The sequence below is a fragment of the Nomascus leucogenys genome, chromosome 4 (genome assembly GCF_006542625.1).
Source record: "Nomascus leucogenys isolate Asia chromosome 4, Asia_NLE_v1, whole genome shotgun sequence".
In the NCBI taxonomy this organism is placed as follows: Eukaryota; Metazoa; Chordata; class Mammalia; order Primates; family Hylobatidae; genus Nomascus; species Nomascus leucogenys.
Window position 1 is genome coordinate 66,061,835 of NC_044384.1, and position 18,263 is coordinate 66,080,097.

Consider the following 18,263-nt stretch of genomic DNA (forward strand, 5'->3'; position numbering starts at 1 on the left):
GCCACCGCGCCCGGACTTCTTTTTTCATTATTGAACATTGTTGAGCATTATTGAACAAGACCTTTTCAAATAAACAATAAAACTCTGCCAAAGGGAATTAAAGAAGATTCAGATAAGTGAAAAGTTATGTATCAGGTTCACAGATTGGATGACTCAACATTGTTAAAATGTCTTCTAAAATTCTTCCCAAATTGGTCTAAAGAATCAACGGAATCCCAATGAAAATCTTCGCAGGCTTTATATCTTTTGCAGAAATTAACAAACTGATTGTAAAATTCATAAGGAAATGCAAGAAACCTGACCTCTCAAGACCTACTGTAAAGCTACAGTAACCAAGAAAGCTTGTTATTGGCACGAGAATAGACAAACAGAACTATGGAACAGTAGAGAGGCCAGAAATAAACCCACAATAATAAGGTTGAATAGTTTTCAACAACGGCCCCAAAACAAGTAAAGTATTCTCAACAAATGGTGCTAGAACAATTGCATATACATATAGGAAAAAACAAAAAACAAAAAACAAAAAAACTCTGACTCCTCCCTCACACCAAACACAAAAATTAATATGAAATGAATTATAGATGTAAAAGCTAAAACTATACAGCTACTAAAAGAAAGCCTACCATGATATCTTGGTAAATTTGGGATAAGCTAATATTTTTTGAGGTCATAGAAAGCATTAACCATAAAAGAAAAAATGGTAAATTGGGATTCATCACAAAACCTCTGCTCATCAAAAGTCACAGGAAAGTGAATAAGCAAACACCAAGTAGAACGGATATGTTTGCAATATATACATATCTGATGAAGGATTCGTATACAAAATATATAAAATTCTTTTATAAGTCAGTAACAAGGAGGCTTATTTTTTGTCCAATTTAAAAATGGACAGAAAAAATCTGATCATATACTAGTAAGCACATTGTCAACTTTAGTCAGCAGAGAAACACAAATTAACATCACAAAATGCCAATACATGCACACAGGAACAGCCAGCATAAAAATGACTGATAGCACTAAATATCTAATAGCGTGTAGTGCAGCCAGAACTCTCACACATTGCTGGTCAGACTACAAAAACGGATACAACTATTTTTATTTTTATTTTTTAAACAGAGTTGAGGTCTCACTCTGTTGCCCAGGCTGGTCCCAAACTTCCAGGCTCCAGTGACCCTCCCATTTCAGCCTCCCCAAGTGTTGGGATTACACACGTGGGCCACAACACCCAGCTGGATACAACTACTTTTTATATAAGTTTAACATTTTCTTAAAAAGGTAAACATCCAGCTACCTATAACTTAGTAATCCCACTCCTGGGTTATTGAAGGGATATGAAAATTTTGGCGACACCAGTCTTATACACTTAACTACATACTTAAAATCTGTACGCTTTCCTGAATGTAAATTATGCCTCAAACTTTAAAATTTGATATGAAAGAAAATCCTCAGTTGCCGAAGATCAGATGTGGAACCAGACTACAGTGTGAAGAACAAAGACCATGACATTCACCACATTATGGCACTATGGGGATGGGGTGGGTGAGGGACCTGAGGATATGATTTTGGCCCATCACCTAAACGCAGCATCTGTAACAACACAGCAATCTTACATGAAATAAGGATACAGCTGCTGGCAAGAATAAAGGCCAACACGTGGGGGAAAGAACAACCAAAAAGGAAAGAAGAAAAATAAGAGTTCCCTTAAATAAAATGAATCTTTTTATTTTATTTGGCAGGACTGCTGTCCCATACTCACGCGTCTGGTAACAATAGGATCCAGGTCTTTAGGTTCCCGGTGGCTAAGGGTCATGAGATCTGCATTGAGCGTTCTAATGCGTTGTAAGCGAAGGCGAATATATCGTGCAGAAGTGAATTCCAACAACTTGGGTGAAAGATCGTCAGCGCTTGGTCTGCCATTGATGAGTGATGTATGAATCTGAAGACGAAGGCATCAAAATAGACGAATGTTATTTATTTATTTATTTATTTATTTATTTATTTATTTATTGAGACGGCATCTCGCTTTGTGGTCCAGGCTGGAGTGCAGTGGCACGATCTTGGCTCACTGTAACCTCCACCTCCCAGGTTCAAGCAATTCTCCTGCCTCAGCCTCCCGAGTAGCTGGGACTATAGGTGTGCACCACCATGCCCAGCTAATTTTTGTATTTTTAGTAGAGACAGGGTTTCATGATGTTCACCAGGTTGGTCTTGAACTCCTGACCTCAGGTGGTCCGCCTGCCTTGGCCTCCCAAAATGCTGGGATTATGGGCATGAGCCACCATACCTGGCCACAAATGTCAATTTTAAGCTTGCAAAAATATAGCCCTGATTGTCTAATGTCAGGACAGAATCTTTAAGAGATACCATCTAAAATCAAAACAAAACAACTAGCTTCTTGTAAAAATATGTCTAGCATTTGTTAATTACTTTCAAATTACCATGATCTCAATGTCTTCAGTTTATTGAAGTTATCTGTTTCACTGTCTCAGATATACTATATACTTAAAATCTGTATGCTTTCCTGAATGTAAATTATGTCTCAAACTTTAAAATTTGATATAAAAGAAAACCCTCACTTGCCAAAGATGAGATGCAGAACCAGACTACAATGTGGAGAAAAAAGACTACGGCATTCATCACATTATGGCATTATTGCTGAAAATCTTTTAAGAGGATCATTTCTCTCGGAGTGGTTAGAATATTTCAGCATCTGTCCCTGGGCTACAACTTCTCTGAAGCAAATTTAAAATGTTGTGAATAGGCTTCGAGAAGAACAAAGAAAAAGTCCACAAAGCCTGAATGATACAGGCTGTCTTAATTAATCTCTGCCCTTGAAACAATGCACAGCTCGCTGCAGAGTTCCCGCTGTGAAGAGCACTGGAGAGTTTTTGTAGTTTCATCTCATCGAGCCAGGTGCTGCTAAAGAATGGGCTGTTTCTCATTATACTCTGACTTTAAGGAAGTGTATACAATCTGGGCATGTTGGGCACTAAGCTGCAAGACTTCAAGAGTCTCCAGTGCTCACCACCTACCGAGGAGAACATTGAGAAAACTGAGAACTACAACTCTGGGGAACATTTTAGCTCTCTAATACTTCAACAAACGTTCTTGCCCTGGTGCTGTGGGGAACATGCTCTGAAGGAGGATCCGAGGGCGTTATTAAATCACAGCAGAGTGAAGACTGAGAGCCTCCTTGAAGAGAGGAAGTCAACAAGGTAAACTATATTGTTTGTGAAATTACTCAGACATGACTCAAGGCCACTTTAAATAGAGCTAGATAGTTAAAGATCTTTGTACTGAGAGAGATCAATTTTGAGTGTTTAATGTTGGCTATGACAATGGCTGTCTTAACATCTGAGACGGGGAGACTCTGATGAGGAAACAGATCTTGCTGCAGTGGGCACCACACCTACCTCTCCATGCTCAAGTGGCACCAATCTGGAATAATAGGAGGTGCAGATCACTTCATCATCAGCCCTGTAGGTAGGTGGCCCTCGTCTTGGAGTTATATTGTAACGAGACAAACACTCTGAGTCGCTGACCGCATAATACTGCCAGGGGCTGAATGTGGTGCCGTCCAGAGAACGCTCCAAAATCCAGTTTCCAGGTCGAGGGGCATTGGCAGCTTTAATGATGACATATGCAACTTGAAAGACCTAAAACAAAGACACTGAAAAGTCTCAATCCAGAATCGATATAAGCCAGGCACAGAATGAGAGCTACTGCATGATCTCACTTAAAGGTAGAATCTAAGATAGTTGAACTTAGACAGTAGAATGGGGGCAGCAGGGAGAGGGGAATAGGGAGATGGTGGTCAATACATACAATGTTTCAGTTATGCAAGATGAATAAGTTCTGGAGATATAATGGACGGTAACGATACTGTACTGTATACCAGAAATTTATTTATTAAAAGGGTAGATCCTAAGTATGCTCATCATAATACACAAAAGGGTAACTACGTGAAGTGATAAATACATTAATGATCTGGATTGTGATTATTCTTTCAGTGTATATGTATATCAAAAAATTGCACACCTTAAATATACACAACATTTTTTAAAAAATAGAATCAGCAGCAGCTGTTCAAAAACAAAAGTGCATCTTGAGAGAGCTGGTATACACTGGTTGCCAAAATCGAAGCTTTGGAGTATAACTGCTCATACATGTTAATCAGAAATGTGTCTTGTGAATAATCTCCTAGTAGCATTTGTTTTCAGAATAAACTCAAAAAGTACTCACAAATACATTTGTAGTATTATTATTATTATTAATATTGGTATGAACATAACAGCTTGTTCTTGTTTCCAATGTCTTTATTTGGATTCCGAAAGATCCTAGTATTATGTTACGTTAATAGTAGTGTTAAAAGTGTTTCACATAGTGATTTGGAGATAACACATGTAAATATGAGAAAAAAAGTCAGCCCACTACACATCTACAGAATGGCTAAAATCCAAAACACTGACAACACCAAATGCTGGTGAGGATGTGGAGCAACAGGAACTCTCATTCATTTCTGGTGGGAATGCAAAATGGTACAGCCTCTTTGGAAGATAGTTTGGCAGTTTCTTACAAAACTAAACATGCTCGCCATACTCAGTAATAAAAATGCTCACCATACTCAGCAATCATGCTCCTGGGTATTTACCCAAATGAACTGAAAACTTAGGTCCACACAAAAACTTGCACCACCACTGCCAAAACTTGGAAGCAACCAAGATGTCCTTTAATAGGTAAAAAGAAACACATGCTATGGTGCATCCAGACCATGGAATATTATATTAAAAGAAATGAATTCTCAAGCCACAAAAAGACAGGAAGAAACCTCGAATGCATATTACTGGCCGGGCACAGTGGCTCATGCCTGTAATCCCAGCACTTTGGGAGGCCGAGGCTGGTGGATTGCCTGAGCTCAGGAGTTTGAGACCACCCAGGGCAACATGGTAAAACCTTGCCTCTACTAAAATATAAAAAAATTAGCTGGGTGTGGTGGCACGTGCCTGTAGTCCCTGCTACTCAGGAGGCTGAGTCATGAGAATCACTTGAGCCCCAGAGGCAGAGGTTACAGGGAGCTGAGATTGCGCCACTGCACTCCAGCTTGGGCTACAGAGTGAGACCCTGTCTCAAAAAAAATGGCTGGGCACCATGGCTCAAGCCTGTAATCCCAGCACTTTGGGAGGCTGAGGCAGGCAGATCACTTGATGTTAGGAGTTCAAGACCAGCCTGGCCAACAAGGTGAATTTTTTTTTTTCTTTTTGAGACAGTGTCTCACTCTGTCACCCAGACTGGAGGACAGTGGCGTGATCTTGGCTCACTGCAACCTCCGCCTCTTGGGTTCAAGTAATTCTCCTGCCTCAGCCTCCAGAGTAGCTGAGAGTACTGGTGCACACCACCATGTCCAGCTAATTTTTGTATTTTTAGTAGAGAGGAGGTTTTACCATGTTGGCCAGGCTGGTCTCAAAGTCCTGACCTCATATGATCCATGCCTCCCAAGTGCTGGGATTAAAGACATGAGGCACCATGCCCCAACAACTCTGAATTCTTACAACGACATTCTTCTTACGAAGTAAGTACTATCATTTCCCCCCATTGCAGATGAGGAAATTGGGGCACAGAAAGGTTAGGTAATCTTCCCAGGATCTCATAGGTGCTAAACTGTATATAGCAGGGCTTGAACCCAGGCAGTTTGTACTCTTAAGCACTATGCTGCACTACTTCTATATATTGCAAAGAAAAGGAAAAAAATCCCAGGCTGAGACAACTGATAAGTCCTAATCCAGTTTTTCCACCCTTTTACTTCAACCAGTGTCATTTCTTTCTTTCTTTCTTTTTTTCTTTTCTTTTTTTTTTTTTTTTTTGAGATAAGATCTCACTCTATCACCCAGGCTGGAGTGCAATGGTGTGGCCACAGCTCACTATGGCCTTGACCTCCTGGACCCAAGAGATTCTCCTACCTCAGCCTCCCAAATCTCTGGAACCGCAGACAAGCCACACCATGCCTGGCTGATTTTTTTTTAATTTTCTTCATAGTCACGGGGTCTCACTATATTGCCCAGGCTGGTCTTGAACTCTTGGGCTCAAGTGATCCACCTGCCTTGGCCTCCCAAAGTGCCATGATTACAGATGTGAACCACCACATCCAGCCCAAAATTATTATTATTATTATTTTTAAACAGAGTCTCACTCTGTTACCCAGGTTGGAGTGCAGTGTCATGATCTCCGCTCACTGCAACCTCCACCTCCTGGGTTCAAGCAGTTCTCCTGCCTCAGCCTCCCGAGTAGCTGGGATTACAGGCACCCGCCACCACGCCCAGCCAATTTTTTTTTTATTTTTTTTTTTAGTAGAGACGGGGTTTCACCATCTTGGCCAGGCTGGTCTTGAACTCCTGACCTCGTGATCCACCCTCCTCAGCCTCCCAAAGTGCTAGGATTACAGGCGTGAGCCAAGGCGCCCGGCCCAGCCCATAATTATTTCAATACCATGTTCCAGTACTTTATCAACACTTTGCCAGCTTTTATTCTGAGAGCTTAGTGATATATAAGAAAATGATACCAAATGGAAGAACAGCCGTAGTGAAAAACTTCAGGACAAGCTCTCAAGGGAGGAGTTACTTAATTTTTATCTTGATCAAAGACTTCCTTAGGATGTTGGCCATTGTTGTCACAATCTCTCAATAGTCCTCAGGGTCCCCAAACTGGAGACCAGGAAACAAACTAGGGGTCCTGAGAGCGGTAAGTCTGATAAAGAGGCAAAGGGTGCTATGAAGAACCTAAGTACAATTTGTCTTCGCTTTGCCCTGTTATGGGCTGAACTGTTTCCCCCAAAAGTCATACATTGAAGTTCTAACTTCCAGTAGCTCAGAACATGGCTGTATCTGGCGATAGGTTCTTTAAAGAGGTGATTAAGTTAAATAAGGCCATTGTAGTGGGCCCTATTTCAATATTTCTGGTGTCATAAGAAAAGCAGATTAGGACACAGACAGTACAGAGGGAAGACCATGTGAGGATTCAGGCAGAAGAAGCCACTGTGAGCCAGAAGAAACCAACTCTGCTGACACCTTGACCTTAGACTTCAGCCTCCAGAACTGTGAGGACATCAATGTCTCTTGCAGTTGGTGCTACTTGTTACAGCAGTCTCACCTGATTGATACAGGCCGAATTCACCAATCATGTGTTGACAAATTGGTCTTATATATAATGTAGAAAAACTGAAAGATTGTCTGTTAGTATGTAGATTTTTTTTTCTTTTTGAGATGAAGTTTCTCTGTTGTTGCCCAGGCTGGAGTGCAATGGTGCAATCTCGACTCACTGCAACCTCTGCTTCCTGGGTTCAAGCGATTTTCCTGCCTCAGCCTCCCAAGTAGCTGGGATTACAGGCACCCGCCACCATGCCCAACTAATTTTTGTATTTTTAGTAGAGACAGGGTTTCACCACATTGGCCAGGATGGTCTCGAACTCCTAACCTCAGGTGATCCACCTGCCTCGGCCTCCCAAAGTGCTAGGATTACAGGCATGAGCCACTGTGCCTGGCCAGTATATAGAATATTAAACCCTTGTCCCAATAAAATCCACAATATTTCTTTTGCCCTTTTTTTTGCATGGTTGACTAAACTGCCTTTTCTCTGGATTTAAGGTTGGCTGAACACAAATTGATGATGCAGGGGTTCTCACTAGACTCAGAGTCAATGTAGTCTTGCTAAACCTGCAGCTGATACAGCCATTTTTAAATCCACTTTCATCATGATTTTCCACCAAGTAGCCTTTGTTAATGATCACTGGAATGCACATAAACAGTGTCACATAAATAAAGTAGGCACACATCAAACGCCACTTTCTAAAAAGGAATCCAGACAGGAATGTTCATGTGGGCCTCAATCTTAACTTAAATATATTAAATCTATCTCAGGCACAGACGTCTAAAAAATACAGATAACCTAATTTTCCAGCATCAGAGGTCAACTTCCCATGTGCAGACAGAAGTGAAGCCTCTCCTCTCCACAGAAAGTGCAACTGTTCTCCGCAGGCTCTCAGGAAATCTACAGGGCTCAATACCAGGCACAACTCTGCTCTGGAAATTCTCCATAGAAGAACCTACCTGCCTCCATGGTGGTAACTGAACAGTGAATGAAGGCATGTCTTCTCTCTTGCATGAAGGAAATGAACTTTTCCCAGACAAAAGAGATTTAGATTAACAGTTAAGTGCATTTGATAAATAATATTGCTCAATTATCCCTGTGAAAGTGGTGATTTTGTGCTCTGTAAGCTTTATGTCTCATGAAATTGTTAGAGAATGAAATGTAAAATGACCATTTGAATTAATACTTACTACTCATGAATAAAGAAGCAGTTATTTGATAGGAGGCTAATTACTAATGCAGATATGGCTCACTTCCAGTTTTATAGCGTGTCAATCACGAAAGCACTTAGTCAATTATCAGCACGTGAAGTGCCAACACAAACTAGGAAAAACTGAGATGCTAGGGAGCTGAGACGGAAGGAAAGATGTCTGCAATATACATTTTAAATACATTTCTCAGAGCAATTACTTGAAATGTCATTTATATTATATTTCAGTTGGCAGTTTTAACTGTTATCTCCTCATTTTAGGGGCAGCATACTCAATTAACAGACAAAAAGAAACAGCTTCATAAATAAGAACATTTCAGAATAAAACGTGATTTGTTTCTCTTTAAATTTGGTGCTACCATTAGATGTGCAAAATAAACATGTCCCAAAATTAAAACAAAACAAAACATGTCCTCGTCCAGTAACTTTTCTCTTTTTTGCTCCTTTTCTTTTTGCTTTTTGTTTTGATTAGGGGAGGAGGGACAGGCTGCCAATAGTGATAAATTTAGATCAAGCAGATTTCTTTCCTTAAAATTCTTAAAATTTATGTCTCAGACGATCTAGGAATGCTCCCTTCAGAACCATGCTGAGATACTTAAAGTGGACATTGAAGAAAAGCCAAAGTAAGATGATTGCTGACAAACAGAGGGCACAGAGATACGAGCCCATTTAAAACGTAAGTAGTAACCCATGATCAGTATCTGAAGACAGGAAAGAAATACTTCAAACACCTGTCAGAAGCAGTTCTGACTTCCATCAATTAGAAAAGCGATTTCAAAAGAAGCCCACCCGTAAGCTGGTCCAGGTGTCACCGTTTCCATTTGAGGGTGACTAATAGTATTGTTGTTTTAAAAAGTGTGCAGGCTGGGGGTGGTGGCTAACGCCTGTAATCCCAGCACTTTGGGAGGCCAAGGTGGGCAGACTGCTTGAGCCCAGGAATTTGAGACCAGCCTGGGCAACACAGCAAAACCTCATCTCTGCAAAAACTACAAAAAAAAATCATCCAGGCATGGTGGCGCACGTCTTTGGTCCCAGCCATGGAAAGATGGAAGTGGGAGGATCACTTGAGCCTGGGGGGTCGAGGCTGCAGTAAGCCGTGATGGTGCCACTGCACTCCAGCCTGGGTGATAGAGCAAGACCCTGTCCCTAATCCCCCACAAAAAGTGTTGAACCACTTCATCTAAGAAACAGAACAGACAAGTAAGAGGTTGTCTTCCATTCCTAGTCTCGATGTATTTCTCCCTATAATTGTTCCTATTGCTCAAGTTGACGAAGTGTTCTTGGTGATTTTGCTAAATTTGTGGAAAATTAGCTGGAACTACCTCAAAACCACAGCCAGGCATGTCACCAAATGCTCTTTGTGGGGATCATTTCTCTTCCCCACCTTGTAAGATCCATGTGACAGACAAGTGCCCCTAGAATGATATAAACCCACGTGTGAAATGCAGTTACAGGCCATTCTCAGACCTGAGAAATACAAAAAGCACCTTTTCTATTACCCAACTCCTAACCATTCCCTTGGCCAGAACTATCAAGTTTTCACCTAGGAGTGTCTTAGCCTTTGAAATCACACTAGGCTTTTCTCCAAAATGTAGTTCCCCATTTGTTCATGTTGGGACAGTGGTGGCAATGAATGGCATCCCTTCCTTCCTCTTCTGATGTGGAAGTAGGCTGACAAATCTGTCATGGAGATTGGAAAAAGCAGTCTGCAATATTCCAGAAAAAAGCAAATCCGGAGGATGTGATGTAGATGGGCGTGGTGGAGGCCTGCTTGACACACTCCCTCCTGCGTCACAGCCTGAGCGGGTGCTTGTGGACCCACACTGGAAGCTCTGTCCTGTGGGCCAGAACCTGTGCGTCTGAGAGCAGCCTGCACAGGAAAAGAAGAGCACATGTGTGCCCTGGGGGAGCAAGTCAGCTGTCCCCGAGTTAGGACAATGACTGCTCCTCCCTTGAGGACAGGTGGGGGAGGGGCGAGCAAAGGAACACTCCACATGGACACAGGAGACCGGGGACAAGGGACGCCCACTAACAATTTTTCACTGAAGCTTCATCCAGTCATCATTAACCGGGCATCTGCTTTGTCACGGGGACTACGCCAGGTGCCACAAATATGGCAGTGGATGGAAGGTCTATGTGACCAATGCCCTGGTGGGAAAGCCAGATGCTGACCAAGTCACCAGGGAGAAGGGTGGAGGCTGTGAGAGTGTCTGGGTGTTGGGGGAAGGACCATTAAGTCTGGAGAAGGCAGATAGTCAGGGAAGGCTTCTCTGAAGGTAAGAGAAGGTATCTCTGAAGCCAGATGAGAGATGTCCAGGTAACTGGAGCAAAGGTGAGAAAGGACACTGAGGGGAACTCTGAGGGCAGAGCACAGAGGAAGGAGTGCAGAGACGGCAGGAGAGAGCCAGCGGGCGCCTGGCCAGGGCTGTAGGCCATCACGCAGATCTTTGTGCACCGTGGTAAAACCCTTAGACCATCCCAGGGCCTGAAACCAAGGAGCTACGGGGTCACCGGGGCTGAAGGTCACAGAATTGGATGTTGGTGCCTGGAAATTGTGAGAGATGGTGGTGCTGACTTTGTAAATACCAAGAGACCAGAGCAGAGATAAAAGCAATGGGTCTTACAGGGTTTTCTAAAAGGCCAAAACGTGAGTGACAAGGAAAACACAAAGAGGCCAAGCAGAGTCTTCCAGCTCGATCAGATCCCTCTCTCCACTATAGAAAGAGTGCAGAGTTCTCTCCTACATGGCCCCAAAGCCCACACTTCCCCCATCTTGCCTCAGTCCCAGAGAATATCTGGCTAAAAATTCAAACTTCTTTTCACCTCTTCTCCTAGTCCTCACATTGACCTGTTTTTGCCCCAGTTGATGGAGCGATGGTGAAGAGCTTACAGCTTGCATCCCTTCTTCTCATGCCTTATTATGAGAAAACACACAAGCATCACACCCAATGACAGTAAAAGGGCCCTTAATCATTAAGCCTCTAAAATCCAACAGGTGATACTGCCCAGAAAAGCTGTGCAAATCTGTACTTAACGAACTCCATTAAACATTAACCTATTAGTTATACATTTACAACACCCAGAAACAATAATTATGTGTTTTCTTTCCTTCGGGCACTAAATCTAGCTGAATCGTTGACAGTTTTAGCACTAGAGAGATGAGAAAGCATTGTTTTTTGTGAGTGTGTAAAATTTCACTTTTTATATGGATCCTTGGTCTATATTCTACTTGAAGATTCTCCTTTTTCTTTAGACATATCTAACTTCATTGAGTATCTAACTGACAAATTATAATATTTAAAGCTTATTTTTTAAAAGAGAATATACAAATATGTAGGATACATAATATATAGGAAGGCTTTTGTTTATTTTTTTAAAAGATGTAGTGGGAAAGTAAAATGGTTCAGGTACTATGGAAAACAGTATGGTGGTTCCTCAAAAAATTAAACATAGACATAGAATTACAATATGATGCAGAAATTCCTCTTCCAGGTATATATCCAGAAGAAGAGAAAGCAGGGACTCAAACACACGCGTACACCAATGTTCGCAGCAGCATTATTCACAATAGCTAAAAGGTGGAAACAGCCCAGGTACCCGTCGATGGATGAATGGATAAACAAAATATGGTCTATGCATACAATGGAATATTATTCAGTCTTTAAAAGGAAGGAAATTGTAATACACGCTACAACATAGACAAACTTTGAGGACATTATGTATGCTAAGTGAAATAAGCCAGACAAAAGCACAAATAGAATACGATTCCACTTATGTAAGCTTGATTACCCAGAGTAATCAAATTCATAGACAAAAGCTGAATGGAGGCTACCCAGGGCTGGGGGAACACAGAAACATGGAGCTGGTGTTTAAGGGGTACAGAGTTTCCATTTTGGAAGATGAAAAAGTTATGGGGATGGATGGTGGTGATGGTTACACAATATACTTAATGCCACTGAACTGTACACTTAAAAATGGTTAAAATGGCTCCCAGTGCAGCCTCGAGTGCCCCTGTCCCACCTGGCTCCCCCTGCTGATGTCTAGTGTTTTTTTTTTTCTCTCCTGTCTTTGTATTGAAGGCAGGAAACAAGGGTGTCAAGCCCCCATTCCCTCCCTACTCTGACAGCAAGATTGGATGTTGTGTATTGTGGATTTTTTTGTTTATGTTGTTCATTTTGTTCTGAAATTAAAGTAGGCAAAATAAAGAATATGCCATTTTTATACAAAAAAAAGGTTACAATGGTAAATTTTATGATAGCATATTTTACAACATCCCCTCCAAAAAAAGGAGATGAAAAGTGAATGGTATGAAGATTCAACCTTGTGAAAGATTGAGCTAAGTTGAAAATGAGTAGGAATGTAGTATTTCTAGGCAGGGGCCAACTCCATAGAAACCAATTAAGTCAGCAGAGGTCAAGCAAACAGCTCCGAGGGGATGTTTGAAATCTTATCTTTCTCACGACCTGATTTCGGTCACATTCATACTGAGCTCTGGCAAGGCATGATGACACTTCACAAAATACAAAATCAGAGTTCCAAACTCAGGGCTTTACAGTGAAAGACCCATTGTTCACACAATGCTTTCTCCTTGGTGGCATTTCCTGAACAGCAAGTGACCTCGGGCAGCCCCATTTCTTGCCTGGCTCAGTCTATAAGACTGATACAAGACTGGTATAAAGTTGTAAATGATCCTAAATATTGTTCATCCCAATGAAGACCTACTAAGTGGTTATTTAACTGGCATTTTTTTGTGCTTCTGTCATATGAAGAACACAGATAAATATCTTCTGATTACATACCATTAAATAGTAGGAAAAGCAAAAATTCTTAAATTATATAATTGACAATTCTCATGACCGTCTTGTAAATACAACTGAGGAAAAGGTCTTAGAAACCTTTGAAACTGCATTGGATCAGTCACTTGCTCTTAAAAGGGTGATTAAGAATAGCCAAGGCTGGGCACGGTGGCTCACGCCTGTAATCCCAGCACTTTGGGAAGGGGGCAGGTGGATCATGAGGTCAGGAGATCAAGACCATCCTGGCTAACAGGGTGAAACCTCGTCTCTACTAAAAATACAAAAAATTAGCCAGGCATAGTGGCACACGCCTGTAGTCCCAGCTACTGAGGAGGCTGAGGCAGGAGAATCGCTTGAACTCGAGAGAGAGGTTGCAGTGAGCTGAAATTGCGCCACTGCACTCCAGCCTGGGTGACAGAGCGAGACTCTGTCTCAAAAAAACAAACAAACAAACAAACAAACAAAAAACGACTAGCCAAAATTTGATCCAAAAACTATTGTACAGAGGGGCAGAGGGGTGAGGGGGAATTCTCTGTACTTTCCATTCAATTTTTCTGTAAACCTAAAACTTCTCTAAAAAATAGTCTATTATTTTTTAAAACAAGAAAACAATTACACATATTCTAATAATTCTCAACTAATAAGAAAGCTTATGTTGGCCAGGTACGGTGGCTTACACCTGTAATCCCAGCACTTTGGGAGGCCAAGGCAGGTGAATCACTTGAGGCTAAGAGTTTGAGACCAGCCTGGGCAGCATGGCAAAACCTCATCTCTACTAAAAATTCAAAAATTAGCCAGGTGTGGTGGCATGCACCCATAGTCCCAGCTACTCGGGAGGCTGAGGCACAAGAATGGCTGGAACAGAGGAGGCAGAGATTGCAGCGGCCGAGATCACACCATTGCACTCCAGCCTGGGTGACAGAGTGAGACTCTGTCTCAAAAATCAGCCCAGTTGGCTGAACAGAAGCTAATAAGTATAATAGTTTTAAAGCTTTACCAAATTTCCCAGGCTATCTCAGTTTGTACAGCTATGCCATCCAGCTAATTATTTGCAGGTTTAAATTTGACCTCACAGTTTTCCCAGGCTTCATTTCCGAAACGGACAGGCCAGAGCAAGTCAGTGCTTTCTAAGTGCCTGCATACAAATTCCAAAGAGACCACAGGTCTGAGGAGGTGCATGGCAGCAACAGGCAGCTGTCCTAGCCACTAAGAAGTCTCTACCTTCATTGCACTTTGGCAGCCTGGTCATCTCACCAAAACCAACGCTTTCAGAGTTAGAATTCCACAATCACCCATATTCCCCTGCAAAAAGGTAGTGATAGGTGAGTAATATATTTTTTATTTCCTATAGTCTAGAGAACTTTAAAACTACATTGAATGTTTTCCATGATTTAGGCTTAAAATGACAAATACAGAGGATGTGTTCTCTACATCCCAGTGCATATTCGTGAATGACATGGATACAAATCGACACATTCTTCAGATTTTTCATGTAAGTATAAGACGAAATAATGAATAGGAAAGCACTTTATAAAATGCACAATACAGAGGTAAGGTATCAGATTTTTAATCAATTTCCCCATGTTCCGTAGTTATCCTTGTGACAACTGGCACTCTCAAAATAATGAGACTTAGAGTAGAATCAGTTTTTTCCCTTTGGTTGGAATATGACTTGAAAAGTCTGTCCAGCCTCTGATGCTGATACTCAGTATCTAAAAATGTCACCACTGTGTTACAGCAATTTGACTGCCTCAACAGATTAATAATCATAAAATTTATACATGTGAAGATAATAAATCAGACCAAACATTGTTTAAACATCTGAATTTAGCTTAGTGCTCCCAAAGATGTGTCCAGTACAGTGACATAATGTAACAACTCATTATAAATAAATAAATTATCTGCTATTCAATTAGCATAGGACAAAAAAATAAGAAAATAAAATTCTGATCTCCATACTGCCAAGGAATTGTGAAACACACTTTGTCTCTGTTACTGAGCATATAAATTGAGCAATGTTTTTGAAAAAAATAAGGCAATAAAGATCACATTTTAAAACATTAAAGCATTTAACCAAATAATCTAATTTTTTGGAATCGACACTAAAAAATAAATTACCATAACAGCCATAAAATATTCAAATGTTTGTTGCAGCATAACTTAGAATAGCCCCAAATTGGAAACACCTTAAGTGTCGCCCAATGAGAACAGGTTAAATGAATTATTGTGTAGCCAAATGATAAAATATCATTCTGCCATTAAAAATTATTACAGGCATTTTACTGGTCGCTAGGAAGAAGAAATTGGTACCACCTGGCTCTCCTCCAGTGAACAGCTAGAACTCTGGACACAGGATACAAAGAATGGGTTTCAAATATTAGACAGCAGGCAGCACGGGACAGTGACTCCCAGGAGAAGAGCCCAAGATTGCTTTGCTTTCTGCCTAGAGGCACTTTCTGGACTGTGCTTTGCCAGTGTTTTATAAAGTTAAATATACACATATCTTGTGGCCAGTTCCACTCCTAGAGAAATGAAAACACACACCCAGAAAGACTTGTAAGAATGTCCACAGCAGCATTTTTACAATAGACAAAAACTGGAAATACCCAGCAAGACAGTGGATAAATAAATGTTGCTATATCCCTAAAGTGAAATTACTACGCAGAAATGAATGGAACAAGCCACTCATACAAGCAACGGCATGTGAATCTGACAAACCTCATGCTCAGAGAAAGAAGCCAGACACAAAAAAGGACACACTTATCAATGATTCCATTGTTAAAAAGTCATCTCACAGGCAAAACTCTTCCAAAGCAAAAAAAAAATTCAGGACAGTGGTTCCTCTGGCTGCTGGGAGGGAGGACAGCAAGTGCGGAATTGGCTGGGAAGAGGGTGGGGGAGCCTTTTGGGGTGATGGAAACCTTCTATACCTTGACAAGGGAATGGCTTATACAAGTGTCTGTATTTATCAAAACTCACCCAACTATACACTCAAGATCTGTACATTTCATTATATGTCAATTATATCCCAATAAATAGAAAAACAAGAGAGGAAATGTTTATTCTAGGACTGAATGTACTATGTCAGCTCCACAGACCACAGACATGCCAGGCTTTCTAATTTCCAAGTCTTTCCCACCCTACTCTTTCCTGCTGCTTCCTTCGGTATTCCCTCCTCCCTTTCTCCAGAGGGTCCTTTTCGCTTTTTTTTTTTTTTTTTTTTTTTGAGACGGTGTTTTGCTCTTGTTGCCCAGGCTGGAGTGTAATGGCACAATCTTGGCTCACTGCAACCTCTGCCCCTCAGGTTCAAGCGATTCCCCTGGCTCGGCCTCCTGAGCAGCTGGGATTACAGGCATGCACCACCATGCCCGGCTAATTCTGTATTTTTAGTAGACACAGGGATTGTCCATCTTGGTCAGGCTGGTCTTGAACTCCTGACCTCAGGTGATCCGCCTGCCTCAGCCTCCCAAAGTGCTGGGATTACAGGCATGAGCCACCGTGCCCGGACTGCATTGTTTCTTTGAACCATGAAGTGGTCCTTCCGATGTGTTCTCTGTGCACCGCCAGTCCCTGCACACTCTACACCACTCAGCAGAAGCCTATTTTTCCCCACCAGACCAGAAGCCCCTTGAGAGCTGGGGCCTGCCTTTAAAGATGCAATGAAAGCGACCCTGCTCATCACTAATAACCAACATAGTGAAGGAACCGCCCATGTGTTGTGCACTTTCTCTGCACTAAGGGCTTAACGTGGATCTGATCATTGTCTTGCTCATCGACGAATCCTGAGATCCCAGTATGCACAAGGCAGAGATGCCATGATTTCTTAAAAACATTCAGTGTTCTCAGATACGATGCAATGGAGCAAAAGGTCACTGCTGGTTGTAAGAATCACAGGGGATTTTTTTAAATAAATTTTTCTTATATTTTTCTATAGTTTAAAAAGTTTCTGCTATTATATGTTACTAGTACATCAAAATAAAGGAAGTTCTGTGCAGAGCAAAGGTCCACTGAAGACATTAAAAACACAAGAGATATTCTGAGACCTAGCTGAGGTTTTTATAAGCCATGTTTTAAAAATGTTGTTACAGCTTTGTTTTTAAAGATGGAAATACTACAATCTGAGTAGAAGTCAATACATAAAAAGAAAAGAAAAAGCTACAATGGATACCAAACTGCGCTATATTTTTCAAAGAAATATTTCTTGAGAAATTAAAACTTATCCCTTTTTTCAGCTTCAATATAACAGGAAGAAATAATTTCAGAACGGGCTTCCTTTTTTTCCCATAAATATACAAAAATCTTCACTTTGATGCCAAAACAGTTGGGGATATGAAAAGCATTTTGTGATCCAATCCTGCAAAACTGATTTCCCTGAATCCTCCCAGGCCAAATGCAAGAAGCCCTGCTGGGTAGAAACACTGAAACAGTGCAGCCAAACCTTGGCAGCTCAAAATCTAAAGAGAACTGAGCTCTGCCAAATGGCAAAATGGTTATCCTGGACTGTTTGGCAACCCCCACCGATAATACATAAGTGAGAAAGCTTAAATATAAATCGTATCAAAAAACAAAACTCCATCTTGTTCCTAAAGCCTAGCCTCAAACGTTTTCACTTATTCAGCTCACTTATCGTTAAAAGAACAGTATGTGCATTCCTGTTTGGTTCCTATAAGCTCTTCACCTCACCTAAAGACAGGGGTGCGGCCCCTACAAGATAAGATATGCAAGGCTGCAAAGATTAAAGCCTCCTAGAGAAAGACCCTTTCAGAAGGCTGAGGCAGTAGTAGTTTTAAAACAGGCCTCAAATTCTTCACCCCTCCTCCGGTTGATGGGTGAGGCTGGTCTATCTTTCCCAAGTTGAATCTCTGCCAACCTGAGTGACTGGGTGGCTCATAGAGCACAGGGAAACTGGCACTATGTGACTGGAGACCAGGTCTAAGAGGGGACACAACTTCTGCCTCCTGCCCCAAGCTGCCCTATAAGCAAGCTGCCTTAAGGCAGCCATGCTGTGAGGAAGCTCAGGCGCCCATGTGGAAAGACCACACAGAGAAGCCCTGAACTCTCATGAACATAGCCTCCAGCTGCCCCAGGAAACTTCTCCCAGCTGGTCTGGCACTCTC

The 18,263-nt window shown here is 41.6% G+C and overlaps 1 protein-coding gene across 1 annotated transcript in view; it reads right to left on the minus strand.

The window, feature by feature from the left end:
- The window catches only part of LAMA1 (laminin subunit alpha 1), a 169,875-nt gene that overhangs the window by 105,772 nt on the left and 45,840 nt on the right, over nt 1–18,263 (minus strand). Inside the window, exons 4-5 of the mRNA XM_030810731.1 lie at nt 3,414–3,656; nt 1,757–1,936 (exon numbers count right to left, since the gene is read on the minus strand). Coding sequence (XP_030666591.1) covers nt 1,757–1,936; nt 3,414–3,656 — 423 coding nt within the window. The remainder of the gene's footprint in view (nt 1–1,756; nt 1,937–3,413; nt 3,657–18,263) is intronic.